Here is a 22,370-nt window from a genome sequence, read left to right as displayed (position 1 = left end):
CAATCAGACAATGACAGCACAAACCATTCTGTTAGATGCACTAACAAAAACTTAGTAGTGTGGCTATCTTGCACATTTAAACATACATACAGTTTACATCCTTTAGAAAACTTTTGGCTGATTTCTGAGATGCCTTCTTTTCTGTTTTCCTGATGCAGAGTACTTGTCTCTTTTTTTAACGCTAATCTTTTCAGAACCATAATCTTTTTTTGCCCCAACTTCATAATTTTTTTCTCTTTCTGGCAAAAATAAATTTTGCAGATTTCCAAGTTACTTATTCCTGATTTTCACTGTACATCTGACTAATGGCAGTTAACAGTATTCATGCCATGCCCTGAACACTGGGTCATCTTGAAATTTTCTCCACCAAATTAATCAGTCTGCTGCCCTTAATGTCCCTTGAAGCATCCTTTGAAGTCTCAGGGTAAAGGCAAAATGTAAATAAATTTCCTGCCAGAGCGTAACACACATGGCCATCAGTCTAACTGCCAATGGAATCCTTGCTCCCAACTAAAACCTCCAAGCTTTAGCTTTACTGTCTTCATTTCTGTGAACGCTCTTCTCTTTTGGACTTTGACCGCAATCTCCCATCAAGCTCAGAACTTCTCTAGCCAGTGTCACCAAACCGTCCCTAACTTATCCCAGTAGTTCCAAAGGCTTCTAAGTGATGTGGTCAGGTGCAGTGATAGCAATTACCCCACTTCTCGTACCAAAGTCTGTTTTAGTCACTTTCTTCCTCACTGAGATACAATATCCAGCATTCACAACCTAAAGGAAGACAGGTTTATTTTGGTTCATCGTTTCAGTCCATGGTAGGCTGGCTCCAAGACAGAAACAGCATGGCAGACAAAAAGCTGCTTGTGACATGGTGGCTGGGTAGGTCAGTGAGAGATACAGAGAGGAAGAAGAGAAGGGAGGGCAGGATTGAGATAAACCCTTCCAGGTCACCCCCAGTGACCTGCGTCTTCTAACCAGTCCCCCATCTCCTGACAATATATTTAGCTCTGAACTCATGAGTGGAGTATAACACATCCAGTCATCTTCCAAAAACCTAGCCTCTGAACATATGAGACTTTTAGGGGCTGAGAATTTAGCTCAGCGGCATAAGCACCTGCCTTGCAAGCGGGTAGTTCAATCCCCGGTAGCAACACAAACAAACATACGAGGCTTTGGGGAGCATTCTAGATCCAAACCTTAACAATAAATCATAGTTGCCTAGTTCTATTTTGGGGTAGTTGGCTCACTCATGGCAACCACAAGCAAGGGGCAGAAATAGAGGGGGAATGGGGCTAGGGACAACATACACTCTTCAAAGCCATACCCCAGTGACCTGTCTCATTCAGTGAGGCTCTCCCTCCTTCGGCCCACTGAGCTCCGAACTCATCAGTGGATTAGTCCATGGATAGGCAGGGTGCCTTTGTGTTCAGTCATCCTCCAAAAGCCCCACCTCTGACACATGAGACTTTGAGAGACATTTTAGCTCCAACCATAGCAGGGAGTACATATACTTTAGGGATGCGGTCTTTGGAAACACAAGAGGAGACAGGATAACAGGAATATGTACAAATGTAGGTTTGGAGGGGTATGGACGAGTGTGGGCTTCAGGTGTGTGAATTGTGTGTGCGATCAGTTTTGAGATGGGAGACGTGGCATATTTGAGGAACTGAAATGTAATATGGCTGAAGTTTAAGACTGTCAAATGAAAGAATGAGGAGACAAGTAAATATAAGGGTCCTATATGGTGATTTTGATGTTTTCCTTCCATAGTTAACTACTGAAAAATATTAAGCAGAGAGTTGTCTTAATCATGCATTTTAGGTGATTGTTCTACATTGTGGAAAATACGTTCAGGAGGAACAGGGCTAGAGGTGGGGAGAACAGTTGGAAGACTATTACAGTATTTAAGAAAAAAAGATACTTACGGTCTGGACTAGAGTAGTGACAATTCATCTGGAGAGAAGTAGCCAACATGATGACTTAGTGATCTGGTGAATATTGGCAGGGAAAGAGAAGGGGAAGAAAGACTGACTTCTCGGTTTGTAATTAGAGCAACTAGGTAGATGATGGTTTCGTTTTCTGAGATAGGCAGTTCTCTAAAGAAGGAGTAGATTTGATGGGAAAAGATACTGAGTTCAATTATACCTGTGTCCTTGGATTGTCTAAAATCCTCCCTTTCTAGCCTATTTTATAGGTTTGGAATTGAAGTGCAAAGAGGTAAAGCTTAAAGTAGATATATTCAATAAGTAGTTAGGTATACCAGTTAGAATATAGAATGCCTGTAGGCAAACATATCATCAGCATGGTAGTCTTAAAGCTATAGGAGTAGAATATTCTTCTAGATATGTGTATAGAGTGAGGAGAGAACAGGGACTACAGAAGAATCTGAGGAACCCCAGTACTTGAGAAATAGAGGAAAGATGCTAGTAAAAAAGACCAAGAAAAGATAACCTGAGAGGTAGAAAAAAGGGTAGAGCAAGTGACAAAATGAAGTGTGAAATTCAAGAAAAATGATATCCAGTTCTGTGTTGTGGTGTGCAGGAACTTTATTTGGAATAACTCTTAAGTCAATGAGCATGATTTTAAAAAGAGATTCAGTGAAGACATTCCAACCAAATAAAAGAGAACAAATAAAAGCATGGAACATCTCATTTATAATTAATACTGAACTCTGTATGCACTGTGACTCAAGGGAACTTTCCATTCTTACATATCTAATTATTAATGCTACTATAAAATTTGATTTACTTTTCTTAATAGAAGGGATAGATTAAAAACAATGAAAGTATTTAGCTGAACCACAAAATTAATCATCTATATTTAGAGAACTAATGAAGAATTGACCATAAATATTTGCCAAATGACCTGCTGTTTAATCACTAGATGTCACTATTTACAACATTGCTCTGAAAAGATAAATTCATAGTGTTGCATGTCAATACCCAGATAAATCTATAGTGTTACATATGAATACCCAGGAATACACAACATATGTGGTATTTACTTAAGAAATGAAGTTCCAGGGCTGGGGATTTAGCTCAGCGGCATAAGAGCCTGCCTTGCAAGCAGGCAGTCATGAGTTTGATCCCTGTTACCGATAAAAACGAAAAAGATTAAAAAATCAAAAAAAAAAAAAAGAAATGAAGTTCCCAAGCAGCATGTATTGATAATCTGGCACTTTGTTTTTCAGTTAATGTATCAGAAAATATAAATCACAAGCTTAAAGCTGATTAAGCCCTTGGATTATCTAAAATCTCCCTCCCTAAACCACTTTATAGGTTGGGAATTGAGGTGTAAAGAGGTGAAGTGACAAGAAATTTGCTCTGTACTATGTAGCAAATCAAAAATGGAGAGTTTACATTATCCAGTTCTTTTCACAACACCACACTGCGTCTGTTACTAGTATATATAGTCAAATAGATACTCTAATAAACAAGGTAAAAACAGAGCTGTTAAATCAATCAAAATTTACCACTATACAAGCAAAGCCCAGCAATGCAATGATAGCAGTACATTCTTGTAAACCTTTGACAAACAAAGGCTTTGCTAGAATGATCACTAACACATCATTTTGTCACGATATAGTTTGTGTATATTCTGCCTTACCCCAACAAGGATTTTGAGAAACTTACTAAAATAAAGAGAGCAACAAATAAAAATTGACGTGGTCATAACTGTAAGGTCCTGAAATATAAAGCAGCATAAAGCCTTATTTTTGTTGGTATATAGAAAGCATTTCATAATCTCTCGTAAGCTTAACTAATAAACTCATATTTAATTGTTCTTGAATTTGATCCTGCTTTCTCTGTGTGTCAGCATGGACTAACAAAAGTAGACTGTACTATACTCATTAAAAGATGACAAGAGGTTATCATTTAGCCAAGATCACACAACTAATCTGTTTCTGATTTCAGAGCCCTCATTGTTCCCTGTATGCCAGCTATCTGCACATCTAATGGGAGGACCTAACAAGATGCAGCCTCTGTAAACCACAGACAGCAGATCACCATGAGTATTTCTTCAATGCATAGGTAGGCTTTTGTTTACATCAAAATTTTTTAAACAGTTGCTCACATATTGTGCCAAGGTATTCTTCTGTGAAGATACTGATTACTTTAAAAATAATTATTAAAAGGCAAAATGAATAGACTGTAATTTATCTATATTTTAAATTATAATTTTTTTATGAGATGAGGTCTTGCTATATAGTTTAGGCTGGTCTTGAACTCACTGTGTAATACAGGCTAGTCTCAAACTCACAGTGATTCTCTTATCTCAGCCTCCCAAGTGCTTAGATTATCACCACCACACCCAGCTAAATTACAAACTATATCAAGGTAATACTAATTTTAAAAACTCATCAAATGAATTAAATATCCAGGGAAAGAGATAATTCCAAGAAAACAGAGATAAAGAGATATCTAAAGCAAAAAGAAAGGGGACAGGTAGGTACAGTATTTAAAAAGAGGGACCTGGACAATGGAGAGAGATCTAAGACCTGATACTCTCTACCTACACTGCTTTTGATCCTTACCTCACTGACATATTTTATTTTTCTTTTTCAGCTCCTTTCACCTAAAATTATACCTAAAATATCCAGTATCCTAGTTCTTTACTCTTTAGGCTTTTGTTATATATGTATATATATAGATACATACATATAAGTATATAATTAATATATATTTTTAATATATATATTAAATTGTCCTGTTGATTCTTTATGTGCTTTTGTTGCAATTTTTAAGCATCTTACTTTAGAATTCGTTTCCTTTCTAAAATTTATTTGAAAAACCTATTCTCTCTCTGTTCCTTCTCCCTGTCACCCTCTTCCTCTCCCTCTCCTCCCACTCTTATCTCTCCTTCCTTTGCTCCCGCTCTGTCATAAAAGGGAATGGTTCATTTTAGCTCAGTTTTGTCAGTTGCCAGACTTTCAATGCACTTCTTGTGGACTTTTGGCCGGGCAATGTATCATGGTGGCAAGCACATAGCAGAGGCAACCCTTGCCTGTAGGACAGACTGGCCTCCCAATCTCCTTTGAAGACACCATCCAGTGGCCCAAAACCTACCGCTGGGCCACATTCTTACAGGTTCCAGCCCCTCCCACCAGTGCCATCGCTGGGACCAAGCCCTTACTTAACCTATGGCCTCTGGGAGCCTCTGAGGGACATCCAGATCCAAACTAGAATCTGTCTTAGTTTCTAAAGGATTATGTCTGTCTCTCCAAGAAAAATACATTTACTTAGTCTACTTCTGAGAATCTCTGGCATTGCCAGAAAGTCCAAGTTTATAGTCTCCCCCAAGATTTAAGGCCAACTCAGCTCTGAGCACCTGTACAAATAAAGTTACATGCGTCCAATATACAGTGATGGGGCAAGCTGAACACAGGGTCAGTGTTCATATTCGAAAAGGCAAGGCTACAGGCAGAGAAATGAAGGATTAGACTAAAGAAGACCAGAACCAGCAGGACAAACATGAAGTCCTGTGTCCTTGCCCACTGTCCAGGCAGCTCCTCACTCCTGACCCCTCGCTGGGGCTTGCATTGCTTTCGTCCTGTGCTTCCCTCAGCAGGGGTCCCATGGGCTGGGTCTGCACTACAGCTTCAACTTCACCCTCACAGCTTCACTGTGTATTTCTCTGCCGACGCCATCTGCAGAGACTCCAGCTCTGTCACACAGTGCCCATCAGTCCACGCCATTCTTTGAAATCTTGGTGAGGCTTCATGACTTCCTGACTTCCACATACTCCTTACCTACCACCCCAGCATCGTGTGGATGACATTGCGGTCTGCTGGTGGCATGCGGTGTGTGGGCCCACTAGACCCAGTGGTACAGAAGCCTCTGAGTGCCTTGTTGGCCGAGCATGGGGAAATGAATTCATTTGGGAATTATTTACTCTGGCTTTTTTGTTGATTATGTGGAAGTTACTTTTTATTATGTGTACCTGGCTTTTGTCTTGCTGCTTTTGTTTGGATTTGTTCTGTTTTGTTTTTGAGACGGTCTCACTATGCAGTTCAAGCTAGGCTTGAGTTCACTTTGTAGCCCAGGCTGGTTTCAAACTTGCGATGATCCTCCTGCCTCAGCCTCCCACATGCTGGGATTACAGGCATATGCCACTACACCCAGCTGTATCTGGCTCTTTTTTGTGTGTTTTTTGTTTTTTGTATCTGGTATTTTTTTCTCCATTCATTCAGTGCTAACTTCACAGATACGTATGAGCGTCACTATGTGCCAAGCCCTGTTCAGTCAGGAATAGAGGTAGGCATGATCCCTCCTATGAAGCTTGAAGGTTCCCAGTTCCATCTGAGATGGGACAGGCTCACCACAGCCTTCCTTTTTTGCTGCTTACAACCAAAATCTCTGAATAAAATATAAAGAGCATATGCCTGAGGACTCTTAAAAAATAAGCATATCAGATGGATTGAGAAACAGACAAACCACAGAAGGGAATTTTGTTGCTCTTACAAGTTTTGACCTTAGATAGGCCCCAAATCTCCCAGTGTGTGAGGGTAACACAGGAGGCTGAAACTGCAACACAGAATCTACTTGTGTGGCCTGAAGATCTGAAAAATGGGTCAGAGAGAATGTGAGGAAGCTCTGTTAATGGTGACATTTGTTGTTTATTTTTACCTCTTAATAGATTTTCCTCAAGGGTAGGTCCTTTCGATGCATTAGAAATAGCTAAAACTCAGGGAAAAGCCCTCATCTCAGGGCAGGGGAACCAGGAAAGGACACCCTGAGAGCTGGTGTGTGAGAGGGGGAGAGATGCATTGAAGCAGGAGAAGGCTGAAGAGGAGTCCTTAGTTCTGTGTGCAATCCTAGCCCAGCGTGTTTGGCACCTTGAATGTTATTTTTTGGTCTCATTGTTCAGGAGATGCAAATTAAAACAACACCGAGAATCCGGCTGTCATTAAGAAATCAACGAATAACAAATGCTGGAGGAGCTGTAGGGAAAAAGGAACCCTTCTCCACTGTTGGTGTATTGTAGACTGGTACGACCACTGTGGACATCAGTGTAGATATTTCTCAGCAGATTAGAGGTTCCATTTGATCCAGCCATTCCCTTCCTATCTCCTCAAAAGAGTTAAAAGCATCCTACCACAGTGATATATGCACACCTATGTTTATAGCAGCACCGTTTATAATAGCCAAATCTTGGAAGCAACCCAAGTGCCCATCAGCTGGTGAATGGATAAAGAAGACATGTTTTTTTATACAATGGAGTACTACTCTCCCATAAATAAGAATAGGCTTGAGACATTTCTAGAAAAATGGATACATCTTGAGACCATACTCTGAAGTGAAATAAATCAGACACACGTGTGTAAATACCACATTGTTTTTCTGGTATAAGAAACCAAAAGTGTAAATAAGGGCCAAGATGTATAATAGATATTGTGAAATAGGAGGAAAATGTTCAAATGGGGATGGGAACAAGGGAGAAGGGAGGGGAAAAGTAAAAAAAAATGAGAAAAACAAGGAAAATATAAAATAAAACCTTTATAAATGGGGAGGTGAGGAAGGATTAAAGGGAAGATAGAGGAATGGGGGCAACAGTTAGTTTTTTGGCCTTAGCTAGAATTATTTTGTGGAGTTAAATCCTTCACTGGAAGACATCAAAAATAAGTGGCTGGCAGGATAACGGGGACTGTGAGAGCTGTCTGCTCGCTGAAAGTGTGTTGTTGAGAAGGGTACTGGTGGGACAGTAACTAAGTTTCTGGGAAACTTAAAATTAGTTCATTTTTTGTCACTAAAAGAAGCCAGCTGCAATGAGCAGACAGAAGACTCAGCTACCACGAGGCTGAAGCAGAATGAAGGCCAGCCTGAGCGACCTAGCAAGACCCCTCCAAAGGTGGAGCATATAGACCAGCTCAGTGCAAGGTCCTCAGTCCAACACCCAGTTCCACCACGAAAAGGAAAAAAAGCACCCCAATCCTTGGGAAGGATCAAGTGGAAAGGGAGTGGAGGAAGAGCTAATGAGACAAATAAGCATGAGCAGTGTCCCACATGCCGTTAGCATTGCCAGTGTGCCGTTAGCACTGTAACATTCTTGAGAGCACAAGAAGGGCTGTGGTCCAGAACCCCAGTGCTCTAACTGTGTCAGGAGTAAGGACACTTCCTCTCATGTAAGAAGAGGCAAGACAGTGAGGAAACAGGTCCACTGGGGGATGCTGGAGCTGAGCTGCGCTACTGAGAGCAAAGCGGAAAGTGTGGAGGGCCAGTGGTTTTTAAATATTCATTAAAGAAAGCAAGTTGACAGTATGTGGTGTTGGGACCAGGACATCATCATGTAAGCCTTGGAAGCCGCTGGACATTTATAGTGATCTAGATTGTTTCAGTGTAGTGTTCTCTAGCAATATCAGTTTTCAGTCAAGTGAATGGAAAAATGAAGTAATAAGGTTGGTTCAGGAATGGGGCTTTTCTAGAAAGAATAAAAAGCATATTTCATAAGAGTTTAGGATATAGAGACAGTGTTGGGGGTGATGAATCATAAGTGTTGAATAGAAAAAGAAGGGGAAGGGGAGAGCTAAAGGATCATGCTGAGGGACCACTGCACTGTACCTCTGATGACCCTGAGGGGAAATTGAAGGGGGCAAGGTAACTGGCGGGGAAAGGGACAAGAAAAGGGAGAGAGATGAAGTAGTGTTCAGAAAGCTGGATGCTGAGCCGGGGATTATCAGTGACAGCATTCAGCGTAAGTGTCCAGCATGGCCTCTCCTTTATTGTAAAGGGTGGATTTTCCAGTTGTATGCTTAACACATTTACAAAACTTATAAATGTTGGGGTCATGTAACAAATATCTCTTGTGAATAACAGAGAGGGGCTAAAATGAGGTCAGCAAAGGACTGAAAAGAAGAGGGAAAAGATGATATTGATGATTTAGACACTTCACAGGAGCAAGGGTTTTCTTTTATCATATAAGAGTTTTGAAACAGCACAGTATCAGCAGCTCTTGGTGCGTAAGTAGCTATTACATAAAAGGACATTTGGGGAGAACATGGCAGACAGACAACAGCAACTACCGGAGGCTCTCTGAAAGGCTCGGCTCAGAGGCCAGGAATGATGCGGACTAAGGAGACATGAACCAATAGAGATATGCTCTGCTGACTCAGGAACGAACTGGGCTGAGAGAAACCAACTTAGAATACAGTCCTGGTGCTAAAATAGGAACAGAAAAGACTCGCTGTGGAGGCTCGACCCCGCGCCATTGGAAACTGCGATTTGGGTTTCCCACCGCCCGGCGGCTGGCTGCCTCCACAAGCGGCTCGGCAAGGAGAGACGCGCAGAAGCTCTGGGAACGGGAGTCTGAGAACGGAGTCGAAAACAGGACAGACAAGGAGGCGTACACTGACTTGTGGCGAGGTGAGTGAGAGAAACTGATCCCCTACCACAGTTTGACTCCAGCAGAGGACTTTCTGGGCTCGGGCAGTCCTGTAAGAGCAGGGCGCGGTAGTGACTCCAGCCACACATTCCCCTCTCGGACGGGATTGGTGAAAAGTGCCTGGCCTGCGTGACGCTGCTGGCGGACTCAGTAGACTGGCCTAACCCAGATCCCAGAGCCCGACGGTGGCCCGGAGGAGCGACTGGCTCCCGCATAGGCTGCCTCCTCCGCAACTCCCTGGTGCGCAGCGGTGGGCGGGAACACCTAGCCAGCGCAATTTGATCAGGCTGTGGCTGACAGGCAGGGAAGCCGGGCCTCCTATGTAAGCTTGCATTTTATAAGGAACAGAAAATATGGGGAAGGGAAGCAACAAGAAAGGCTCCTCGGCTCCCAATTCTGAGAAACAGGCAATAGTGGACACCGCACCAATATACATTAAGCACCATATAGAGAGCCTCATAGACCAATTCAGGAATGAAGTTATCAATGACCTGAAGCTAGAAGTATGCAGAATAGTTAGAGAAGTGCTAAGCACCACCCAGGAAAAAACAGATGGTGGAATGGAAGAACAGAAAAAGAGGAGAGAATTGCTTGATGGAGAAAACAGAGAAAGCATTGAGTATGTGAAGCAGGTTCAAAGGGACTATCAAGAAATTAAGAAGTCTATCCAAGACTGGCATAACAGCTTGAAAGAAACTAAGGACAGACTATCTGAGCTGGAGGGCAGGCTTGTAATATGGGAGAATGAAATGAAAAACTTCTTAAAAATAACAAAGAAACAAACAGCAATAATACAAAGACAAGAAGATGATAAGAAGAGCCATAACTTAAGGATTAAGAACATAAAAGAAGAAGTAGGGACACAAACAAGTGAACTACAAAAGCTACTCACAGAAATAATCCAGGAGAATTTTCCTAATTTAGCAAAAGGTAAAGATACTCAGATGTATGAGGCACACAGGACCCCAGCTACCTACAACCCTAACAGAGAAACACCCAGGCATATAATAATAAAAATTCCAGAAATTCAATACAAGAACAGAATATTAAAAGCTGTAAGAGACAAGAAACAGACCACTTACAAGGGAACACCCATCAGAATTACAGCAGATTTCTCTGCACAAACCATCAAATCACGAAGAGCGTGGGGGGAAATAATTCAAGCTTTGAAAGATAATAATCTCCAGCCAAGATTGAGATATCCTGCACAACTGTCCCTGGAAATTGATGGAAAAACGAGGTGCTTCCAGGATAAAGAGGAACTGGGGGAATTTGCAACCACCAATTCAACCCTACAGAAAGTATTGCAGGATATTCTAAAAAAAGAAAAATACAAAGAACCCAGAAATAGTGGTGGGGAGGCCACAACGAATGGAGCAGAGAACAAAATGAAGAAGACGAACTGACAGCTACTGACAGAAAAAGAGCTCAGCAGAAATGAGGCAGAGAAGATTGGATGATAGGAACAGCTATTTTGGAGAAAATGACATCTTAATAGGTAATACTGATTTAGTACCATCTTGTTTTGAAGTCTCATCTAGCTTTTGTTCTTCTGTCTCCAATGGTCTAAACAGGTTGTATCTTATTGGATTTTATTATGTACGATAGTATAAGCAAAAACCTTTTAAAGACAAGGAGATTATACAGAAACCATTGTTCATTTTCTGTTAGTCGATTCTAAATACTCTATAATGCTGTCATTCTCTTAAATGGTTTTACATTGTTTTGATATACTTAATGCTACAGTATACGAAGTTGTACTCAAGGACTTCAAGGAAAGAGTCAATATGGTAACTACTTTTGGGTCGGAATTATCTGGTGGTGAAACACTATTCTGCTTAAATGGTTATGTTTTGATCTGCCCTGTTTCGCTGTTATGCCCTCTTTTTTTCTCAATCTCCACTCCATTATTTACTTTTTCATTTTTATCCGTTTAATTAAAGGGAAAAAATAGCAGGATATAATATAGTAACCCACTTTGACTTTCTATTATCTCGATTTGAAGCCCTGTATTACTCTCACCATCTTGTTTTTGACTGAGGTTCCTCTATTCTGTTTTACTGGATAGTATCAGGTTTGAAAGTTTAGGCATCAGCTGAGAAGATAATGAGATTCATTATAATGCCCATTCTCGTTGACTTTTATCTACTTTTGAAGACCTACAATGTCTCCAATGTTTTGGTTTTGTCGGTTTTGTTCTTTACGGTTTTGTTCAATTGTATTACAACTAATGATATAGGCAATTCTATTAGAGATAGCGGGAGGCATTATGGTAACCATTGTTGATCACCTTGTATTATGTTTTTATATTATCTATTATGTCCACCCTTTTGACTTGACCGATTCTGTTCTGTTATGTCACATTTGGTTTTACTCTCTTCCAAAAAAGCAATAAGAACCGTGGGAGCAATGAAACCCAAAATGTGTAATAGTCATTGTACAAAAGAGAGGAAAAGAAAGTGCTCTAAACTATATAACTGCATGTATATTTAAGTGTATAAGATAGAAAATGATATCACAGAGTTTTATTGGATCATTGAACAGAACTGTTTGCAGTATCATTGTTGGAATGTCCACTCTACAAGCTTTAATTTTGGGACTTGAACAATTATTTCTAAGATGGCAATATGTAATCCATTAACTAGTGATTTCCTACTGCGCATTTTTTTTCTTCTGTAAATCTGTATAACTTGTACCCCTTCACTGTTTTTTTTTTCTTTTCTCCTTAAATTAAAAAAAAAAAAAACATAAAAGGACGTTTAGGAAAACGGGGTCCTAAAAGGAAGGACTTGGTTTTAGATGGTGATCCGGCCTGCAGATCAACAAGTTCAGAACTCCTGGAGGGGAAACGGGGATTAAATAAAAGACATAGGGGAGACAAAAGAGAGACGAAAGCAAGACGAAATAATCCGATCAAGCTTCCGGTTTATTCAGAAAATAATCACACCTTTTATAGGCTAAGGGCGGGAGCTGGGACAGGAAGAGGTTAAACAGATGAATACAACAGGGTCACCATCACATCCGGATACATGACATAAGCAGGAGAGGATTATGGTTAATGTAGGCAGACACAGTGCCCATAGGAGAGAGAGAGACATCGAGGCAGCAATGCCTGTCACTCGGCTCCCTACAAGATGGGGCATAGTTTAGAGAGAGGGCTTTTTAAAAGGTCAGCAATATCAGAAAGCTGGATAATTCCGGAGTAGAAGTTGCACGTGCTTCATGAAGGCCCTCGCGAGTGAGGAACATGTGCAGTGCTCGTCAATGTACCAGAACAGCATCATGTGGTCCTTACTTAGCACCTCCGTGCATCATTTCCAGTGAACTCTTTCTAAATGAGCTTAACCTTCTGTTATTTTTTTTTATTCTGTTTTCAAGTTTACCTTAAGGCTCTTTATTTCCTAAGGATGTTATTTTAATAGTTCCTTTCCTGTAATAAAAAGGCAAAAAAAAGGTACATGGTTATTTGATAGATTTTTCTTTATGGTGTATGTTTGATATATAATATTGACATTAATTTTTTGGAATTTATACTTTTTTCTTGATTACTTCAGTTTCCTTTCCCCTCTGAATCCCTCTCCCTTCCCCTGATTGCCATATTATCAAAATTTACCTCCCTGTTTCCTACCACCTTTCCTTTCCTTTGCTCTTCTTTTGTTTAACATTATGGGCTCAAGATCTATCTGTTTTCCAGCAGATGATACGAATTCATTCTTCTTTAGGACTGGTTAAAATTCCATTTTGTATACATACATTTTCTTTATCCATTTTTCTATTGGTGGAAATACAAGCTGTTTCCAGAGGTTAACTGTCATGAATTTTGCTGCTGTAAACATGACTGTACCACAAAGAGGTACAGCTGAGTCCAACAGAATTTCTGTTTTGTTTTGGGAGGTTTTCTGTCCTGATTCCCATTGTGATTTTAGCCTACATTTCACCAACCATGTAGAAGGGTTCCTTTTCCCTACATCCTGGTCAGCACTTGTTGATTTTTTATTTCTTCATGGTAGCCTTTCTTTTTGGAATAACAAGAAATCTTAGAGTTGTTTTGATTTGCATTTCCCTAATTGCTAAAAACGAACATTTTTATATCCTCATACTTCTTTATGTACTTCTTTAGAGAAGTGCTTTTTTAGAGAAGTGCTTTTTTAGAGAAGTGTCTAATACATTTGCCCACTTTTCTGACTGGTTGATTTATTGCAGGGTATTAATTTTTTTGAGTTCTTTGTGTAGTCTAGATCCGAAGAAAAGCTGGAAAAATTTTCCCCCATTTTTGTGGTTGTCTCTTCATTCTTTTGATTATTTCCTTTGCTATGCTGCAAAGTGGCTACAAGTGTTTCCCCTATGTTATTATCTTCTAGTAGTTTCTAAATTTGTATTTTTATACTAGGTCTTTGATCCATTTCTTATTTGATTTTAGTATAGGGTAAGAGATAAGGGTCTAGTTTTATTGTTTTGCATGTTGATAACCAGTTTTACCAGCAGCATTTATTAAAGAGACTCAGGATTGCTCTGAGTATTCTAGGACTCTTCTGGTTAGGATTTTTTTTTCTAGTATTGTAATAGAAGTTATATTAAACCTATTTATCAGTTTTATAATATGACCATCTTAATGATATTGATTCTGATTATCCAGGGATGCAGACCTTGGCATTATCCACATGGTGTTAGTTTTACAGACATGCAAAATGCAAAAGTTCTGGGATCATAGAGGCTTCTACTCAGACTTCAGAAGGGAAGCTCTGCAGTGTGAAGCTGTAAGAGTGAAGCCAAAAGTGCAGTGGAGACCTCAGGAAGCTGGAGATACTAGGAACACTGAGTGTCTAGCTGAGTCAGTGTCTAGCCGCAGTCAGTGAGCAAAGCCACCACCAAAAATAAGGCCTGTGGGCTGCAACCATCAAGGCCATAGAGATGGAGCTATCCAGGCATTTAGAAGTTTAGTTAAAACTACAGGCTTTAATGTCGGCTGTACGAAATTTTGATCTTGCTTTTGTTCCATCCTTTTCTGTCCCTCTATTTTCCCTTTTAGAATGGGAATGTGCCATCGTGTGTTGGAAGTGTTTAACTTTCTTATTTATTTTTATAGGCACACACAGCTAAGAGTTTCTCTTGAGTCTTAAAAACAACTTTGAACTTGGACCTTTTAGCAATTCTTTAAATGTTAAAATCTTAGCAGTTCTTAGGAATGGACTAACTGGCCATGAGTCTTTTGGGGGCCAGAGGTGGCTTGCTGTGGTTTAGATTGACAGTGTCCCCCAAAAGGCTCACGTGTTCAGAGTTTGGACTTTTGGAGGATGATTATATTATGGAGTGCTACATTCATCAGTGAGTAACCAGTAATAAATTCAGAGTGCATGTATTGCTTGGAAGTGGGGCCTGGTTAAAAGAGGCAGGCCCGAGAGGTGTAACCTAAAAAGGTGTATCTTCTGTCCTGGCTTGTCCCTTCTCTTCCTGGCCACCATGGGTTGAGCACCTTTTCCTTTGCCGTTTTGTTTCTGCTTTGGAGCCAGCTGACCATGGATTAAAACTGTGAGCCAAAATAAACCCTTTCTCTCTCTCTCTCTCTCTCTCTCTCTCTCTCTCTCTCTCTCTCTCTCTCTGTGTGTGTGTGTGTGTGTGTGTGTGTGTGTGTGTATGTATGTGTCTCTGTCTCTCCCTCTATGTCTCTGTCTCAAGGAATCAAACTCGGGACTTTGTGCTTGCCAGGCAGGCACTGTGCCACTGAGCTATAGCCCCACCCCACCCCACCCCGCTTCTTCTTTTTAAATTGTGGGCTTCTGGTATTTTGTTCTAGCAATAGGATGGTGACTAAGGCAATACTTTTGTGTTTTTTTTTTCATGGTTGTAAGCATCTCCCTTTCATTTCTATTTCTAAAAGTACCTGCATTTTTATGTGAGTCTAGGGATGATGAATTTCCCCAGTTTTTGCTTGTATTGGAAAGACATTATTTCTAAAAGATAGTTGCACTAGATATAGTATGTTTGGTTTACAATTTTTTTTTTAGGACTTGGAATACATTGTGTCATTCTCTGTTGGCTTATGTGCTTTTTACTGAGAAATCAGTTCATGTAATAGGAAAAGGAGATTTGCTTTAGTGTGGCTGCTGTTTCTCACTTGCTGTTTTTAGAATTGTTTCTTTTCTTTGACCTTTGATGGTTTGACTGTAATGTACCTTGGACTATAATAATGTGCCTTGAGAAGCCTCCCTTCTCACCTTCTTAGGAAATTTGCCTTGAACCTCCTTGATCTGGATATTCACGGTTTCCTCAAGATTTGTTTCAGCTCTTATTTCATTGAATTATTTTCTACGTCTTTCCTTTTCTTGTCTTCTCAAATACCCATAATGCAAATATTTGTGTGAGTGTTTAGTGGTGTGTTTTTTTTTTTTTGAGGGATTGAATTTACGACTGCGTGCCTGCAAGGCAGGAGCTTATGCCACTGAGCTAAATCCCTGGCCCTAGTGATATAAATTTTGTATTTTCATTTCAGTTGTTTTGTTTGATTCTGCAGGTCTGTTGGTTAGTTGGTTTGTTGTTGTTTTGTTGTGTTTTGGTCTATCTGAGTTATTTCAAAGGTCCTGTCAAAGTCAGAAATTCTCTTTGACTTAAGTCTATTTTTTAGGCTCTCAGCTCTGTTTTTTATTTTACTTTTTGAGTTCTTTAGCTTTACTGTTCTATTTGGTTATTATCTCTTCCTTTACTGAATTTCTCATTCATATTATGAATTATTTTCATAATTTCTGTTACCAGTCTGTTTCTCTTACGTCTGTTTCCTTACAATCATTATTTTGAATTGTGTTTTTAAGGCATCTCATTAATTTTCCTTTCTTTGGTCCTGTCACTAGAGAATTATGGTGTGTTCCTAGGAAGACATAAGGTACCTCGCTTTTTCATGCTTCTCATGTCCTCTGTTGGTATTTGCACATCTGTTGAGCCTATTGTCTAGCAATTTTATACAATGGCTTCATCATAAAAGGCTTTGAACATAAGGTGCTGGTTGATGAAAGGTGTTGGCTTTAACTATATCAGATGGGTATAGTAGTGCTGTCTCTCTCTCTAGCTTCTTGAGCTGTCATCAGCATGCATTGCCTATAGTGGAAAGTTTGCTGATGACCTTGGATGTGGCTCACACATCTGTGAAAGTGGGGTGCCTAACACTTTCCATGCCAACAAGACATGGTTGATATAAAAGTGAAGGCACAGAACTTTCATCAGATTTAGTGGGCTACTCTATCATGCACTGCACAAGAGTGATCCCTCTTAAGTTTCACTGGGCAACAGGGGCCAGAGCAGCTGCAGGAGTTCTAAGCTAGTTGCAAGTAGATTTGGTCCAAAAATAGCATTGTTCAGTACAGCCTGGGTGGGTGCGGGGGGAGTGCACTGTGAATTAAACTCTTTTCTAGGGCAGCCCAGTGGGGCATATTCTTTGGAAACTCCCTGAACCAAGTTCAGGCTCCCTGAGAACCGCATGGTTCCGCAGAAGCAAAATCTGCAGGTGTCTGTGACATCAAGGGGATGGCCAGGACCCTCCCATTTGCCTTTTTCTTGTCTTGGAAGACTGTCCTGTTTCAAGCTGATCCAGACTGGGGTGACACAGCAGTTGGAACACAGAGCCTCATTCCCTTCTCAAGGTTGTTCTGACTCTGTCCCCAGCTTCCCTGCTTCACTCACACGTACTCCGTCAGTCCCCCCCCCGCCCCCCCGAGTATTCTAACTAGAAAGCAGCTAGTATTTTTTTTGTGTGGGATGGAGGCTTCATTGTGGGAGGCAACCATATCTAGTACCTCTCGCCAACCATCTTACATATTTAAGTTTAAGCTTTCTTGGAGCCTCATAGAGGATTATGACTAAAGAGGGAATAAATTAGTGGTGCAGATTATTTCAGACATACAACCTGAATACATGAAAAAAGAATCGAATCTTCTCATGTGTACTTTTAAGATATGGGTCATCATTATGAATTAGGGAAAAGCATTAAATTTCTACATAACTTTTTAAAACAGGTTTAAATGAATATTTAGGTTTTTTAACTCTAAAGATACCTCACTTGATTGTGGTATTAGTTGATAATAATGAGTCATCTTTAATGTCACTTAACCATATTTGTTTTCATATTGATTCATAGTCGTGGTTTTCTTTCAAATTATTTTTCTTTTAAATTGTAGCATGCATACCACAAACTCAGAAAGTAAAGATGAGTATAGAAGTGTACGATCTTCTACATCTAGTCAGGTAAAAAATTAAATCTACATTGTACAATATAATATAAAAATATCATCTTGGGCTGGAGATTTAGCTCAGTGGCATAAGCACCTGCCTGGCAAGTGCAAGGTCACAAGTTCAATCTCCAGTACCAAAAAAAACTCATCTGAAATCTATTTCTAAAATTTACTGTCAGTTTGATTTTTTCTATGTGTTTTATTAAATGTGAAAAATAATAATGTTGAAAGCACTACTTAATGGGACCTAGGAAATGACCAGAAAAAAACAAACAGATGGAAACTGATTACTATAGAGTACTTTGAAAATAAATAGCATAGATTTTAGGAATAAGAAAAATGTGGCTTACTGTTTTCTTGCCATATCCCTGAAAATTCCGTAAAGTAATAGAAGTATAGATACGTCTTTCCAGTATATTTTAAACACTCTTGCTTCTTACTGTTTTATCTGAAAATTTTTCCCAGTCTATGTCCATTTATTTAAAATTCTTAAAATTATAAACCTTAAAATACTGTGATGTTATTCTATATGACTTGTCACAGACGTAATCAAAATTCACCATTATGTTTTTAGTCTCTCCCTACAGTGGTAGAAACTGCAGAAAATGCCTTAATGCCAGAGAGCAGACTGATCATCAAGTTTGAGAGCTTTGGGCTTAAGGAGCCATGTAATTTCTTTTTTACCGGCAGGTGTTGTAACTCCTCTGTCTGCACTGTATTAATGCTAACCATCCCTTCCCTCAGCCTCTCAGCTGCTCGAGACTTTATTACACTTTCCTGTTCTCTTTTCTGTTCTCACATTACCAGCAATCCACTGCATGTGTGCACATCCTCCCATGGTGGCAGCCACAGGGCAGATCTGTTCTCCAGCATGACCAGAATTCAGGGTTTATCGTTGTTGATACCATTGTTTATGTTTCGCTTTTTATACTGGGAGAAGCTTCTCAATATTATCACAAACCAAAAATTTCTTTTTCTCAACCTGCAGTTTCATTATTAGAGTTTCATTTAGAACATTGGAAGATTAAAGAAAACATATATGCTATTTAGATATATTATTTATAAGTACTAGTGGAATATGCTTGAATTTCTGAAGACTTGACCTATACTTTTCTCATTTATATTGTGGTTGCATAATTTATCAAATGAGTCCAAAATTATAAAGTTATATTTCACTTAATTCCCAATTTAGTTGTACTCTGTATTTCAGAAAAGTTTTGGTGATCAAACTGAGGTAGACAGCAGATAAGACAGGTTTATTACTGTGCCCACATTATGCACTCACTTATTCAGTCTACATAAATGTTAAATGAAAACATGTACTCACATGTATTAAAGTCTACATTATGACACCTTGAAAAATGCACTGCCGTGACACCCCAAATACTTACATGTATCCCCCCGTATTGACAAGATGTGGTAGCTTCGTACATTCATAAAAACTTGCGGGAAGGGCAATTCTTAAAATATTTGTTTTACTTCAGACCTTCAGAGATCCTGTTAATGGTTCACGTAAAGGAACTAAGGAAACTGTCTTGTTAAACTCAGAGGAAACCATACCACAGACAAAACAGAGGATATATTTTTCTTGTCCTCCACAAGGACTACTCAATAAAGTAATGACAAATGGTAAGCGAAATCAGAAAATGTGTGTGGTGAATAATAAAAAGCAACAGAGCTGCTGCTTCATCTGTGTAGTTTGGATTATTGGCTTTGTTACAGAAAATAACTAGATAAAGAGAAAATAACTTCATGAATCTTTCAAAACCAAAGCCAAAATATTGCTTAATAGATTTAATCTTCTTTTTTTTGATACTGGGGATCAAACTCAATGACCTCATACTTACCAAGCAAGCGCTTGAACCACTGAGCTAAATCCCCAGCTAGATTTAATCTTTTCTGTGAGTTTTATGTTCAGTTTTTGGGATTGAAAGCAGCACTAAAGATTTTTATTTATATTCACCTAATTCCCTTTGTTTTATCCGTGAGCTTTGGCTCATGAGTTATTACTTGTTATTCTGTGTTCACATTCAGTGGGGCATTGCTTTTGAGACTTTATGTAGTCTGAAACCAGGAGTGTCCATTGACATTTTTTTAATTTTATGAAACAAAAACAAAATTACATAATTAATAAGAGAATACCAATAGTTATTACATTGTATATCATTTTCACCTTGTTACTCAGAGTACAAGACATAAACCAAAAAAAAAAAAGTCTTGTAAGAAAAGAAACTGCTCACTTGGCTAGCACATATACTTTTAAAAAAAAAAAAGATAACAGAAAACTTTCTAAGATAAATTCCTAGAATAAATGAAACCAAGTAGCATATATATTGAAATACTTTTACAACAGTAGAATTTGTATTTTGGGGAAGTATTTGAACTTTGAGATGTGTTAAATTAGTATCAACAAAATAACAAAATGTCATTTAAATAGTTTCATGACAGGCTTTTTTTTTTTTTTGTCTTTTTCTTTTTTATTGGTACCGAGGATCGAACTCTTGACTGCCTGCTTGCAAGGCAGGCGCTTATGCCACTGAGCTAAATCCCCAGCCCCGAGAGGATACTTTTTAGCTAGGTTTAGGACATTGGATATTCCTAACCCATGCAAATCATGTAAGTTTGAGCCCTAAAGATAAATCAGATGAGGCTTAATTTATATATAAATTTTTAAAAGGCCTAGGATGTAGCTCAGTGATAGAGTGCTTCAGAGCCCTAGATTCAATCCCTAATATTGAATTTTTAAAAACTAGTTTATCATATAAAACTTGTCATATAAAAATGGGATACTTATGTAGAAATTTAAGCAATATTTTCTTTCTTTTTTTTTTTTTTTTTTTTTTTTTGGTACCAGGGCTCGAAGTCACAGCCTTGCACTTGCCAGGGCAGGCACTTAATGCTGCTAAGCTAAACCCTCGTTTCAAGCAAGTTTTTCGATGCCATATTAGTTAGCAATATTCACCTACAGTATAATTATATAGAACTAGATGTTGATATATTTAATAAAACAATTCATCTTTTGTTGGTTTACACTTATGTTTATGTAAATATATAGATGTATTTTTTTATATTTCAGGAATTATATTATTTATGAGTTGGTGTTTACTATTGGTATTCTTAGGCAATGAAGTTCTTCCTAATGGAAGTTTATTTGGACTAGTAATTATTTTTTATAGTGCCTGTGTTGGGGGGATCCTTTTGCAACTCATTAGAATACCTCCAGTGCCCCCACTTCCACCGCTTCTTGGTAAGTATAGAATAAGCTCTTTTCTTTGTTGTTGACTGTTTGTATAGTTTGAACTGTTTCCAGTTGTAATAAATATAGTTCAGAAATATTTTAATTTAATATGGTTTCTTTGTATATGCATTAGTGCATATGTTATGTAGCTTTTTATGGCTGTATTCTCTTTGTATATATGGATTTTTAAAAACTTTTAAAATAACTTAAATATATGCAATACATGATTCTTGTTGCTTTATTATTGAATAAGACATATTTACTTAATTTTAAATTTATTGCAAAAAAGAAAAATTTAGGACTGAGTTTTGTATAGATCACATAACTTGAATACTATGGCAAGATTCATATATTATAGTGACTAATGGATTGACCCGTAAGGATGTTTGTGCATCTTTATTTTATATATTCACTATGTACTGGCTCACCTGCATGACACACTGTTCCTTATCATCATTATCTTATAGGAAAATTAATGGAGGAACTTTTATCTGAGGTATTATTTTAGTTACTTTTTTCTCCTTGCTGGAACAAAACACCTGACACCCAAAGTTAAAGGAGGAAAGGTTTATTTAGCTCACAGTTTGAAAGGTTTCAGTCCATAATCAGCTGGGTCCAAGGCAGGGTGGCATGGTGAGGGGCAACAGTTCATGTTGGTGGAAGACAGAAAAACCAGTAAAAGCAAAAGAGGAGAGAAATCTTTTCCATGCCCTCCTCTTGCACAGGATGAGGATGTTTACAAAGTTAGGACCCTGGTCCTCTGGTGTGAATCAACTATTACAACATCATGAAGCCTGAACATCTGCTCTAGGGCATGCCCTCTACACCCTCGGATGTGGAACTGCCGAGTCACTTAATTAAGCTTCTCAAGCAGACACAAAGAATCAATCATCACAGGTGTCCTTTATATTTTAAGTAACAGCTGAGTTATATACTGTACCATATTTGAATGTTTGTTCTTTTCATCCTTCATTCATGCTGCTTCCTCTGCTTGTACTCCTATGTAAGTTGTCCTTGTTTTTCTTCTCTCACAAAAATAAAACATGGTTTCTTTTCTTTTTTTTATTTTTTATTTTTAAGGGATGTTACTGGCTGGTTTTATCATAAGGAATATTCCATCCATCGCTAAACATGTCAAAGTCCCTACGTGGTGGTCTTCAACTCTAAGAAGCACTGCCCTTACCGTCATCCTAATTCGAGCAGGGCTTGGACTCGATCCAAAGGTAGACTTCCCTTCATATCTTGAGCTCTTTCAAACAGCAGAGGCTGGTGGGAAAGAAAAGAGGCAAAATGTTTGTTCTGGCTGTTCTAAGTGGGGTCCATAAGCAAAACCAAGAACAAAGACTGCAGAGATATTGGTACCTTACTTTTTGTGTCTAGTTGTCATTGTTACTTGAAGAGAAGTTGCTGTGATTTAAAGTGTCTATTTGTGATCATCTTTCACCTTTGCATAGAGCTCAGTGTCCCTCATACACCTGTATTGTTTGAGAGGCTCTTTTATGGAGACTGTTTCCTTTTCAGTTAGCAAAGTATAGTCT

General features: G+C 38.9%; 2 protein-coding genes across 15 annotated transcripts in view; one reads left to right on the top strand and one right to left on the bottom strand.

Annotated features, from left to right (window-relative positions):
* The window catches only part of Slc9b1 (solute carrier family 9 member B1), a 71,710-nt gene that overhangs the window by 5,659 nt on the left and 43,681 nt on the right, over nucleotides 1-22,370 (top strand). For 9 of the 13 annotated variants that reach the window (XM_063260574.1, XM_063260570.1, XM_063260566.1 and 6 more), the window contains exons 2-6: nucleotides 3,912-4,028; nucleotides 17,541-17,607; nucleotides 19,079-19,223; nucleotides 20,671-20,841; nucleotides 21,913-22,055. In XM_063260574.1, coding sequence (XP_063116644.1) covers nucleotides 4,006-4,028; nucleotides 17,541-17,607; nucleotides 19,079-19,223; nucleotides 20,671-20,841; nucleotides 21,913-22,055 — 549 coding nt within the window. In that variant the 5' untranslated portion in view covers nucleotides 3,912-4,005. Of the gene's footprint in view, nucleotides 1-3,911; nucleotides 4,029-17,540; nucleotides 17,608-19,078; nucleotides 19,224-20,670; nucleotides 20,842-21,912; nucleotides 22,056-22,370 lie in introns of those variants that run through there. The other 4 variants (XM_063260568.1, XM_063260572.1, XM_063260571.1 and 1 more) reach the window with 4 other exon arrangements.
* Nucleotides 21,385-22,370, bottom strand: part of Cisd2 (CDGSH iron sulfur domain 2) — a 68,298-nt gene continuing 67,312 nt past the window's right edge. For both annotated transcript variants that reach the window (XM_005002889.4, XM_013150582.3), the window contains exon 4: nucleotides 21,385-22,098. The gene's annotated coding sequence lies outside the window, so the exon portion shown is untranslated. The remainder of the gene's footprint in view (nucleotides 22,099-22,370) is intronic.

Source organism: Cavia porcellus, unplaced genomic scaffold, assembly GCF_034190915.1.
Source record: "Cavia porcellus strain 051 isolate PalLab524CR breed Dunkin Hartley unplaced genomic scaffold, mCavPor4.1 scaffold_14, whole genome shotgun sequence".
NCBI lineage: Eukaryota > Metazoa > Chordata > Mammalia > Rodentia > Caviidae > Cavia > Cavia porcellus.
This window is presented reverse-complemented; position numbering and strand designations above follow the sequence as displayed.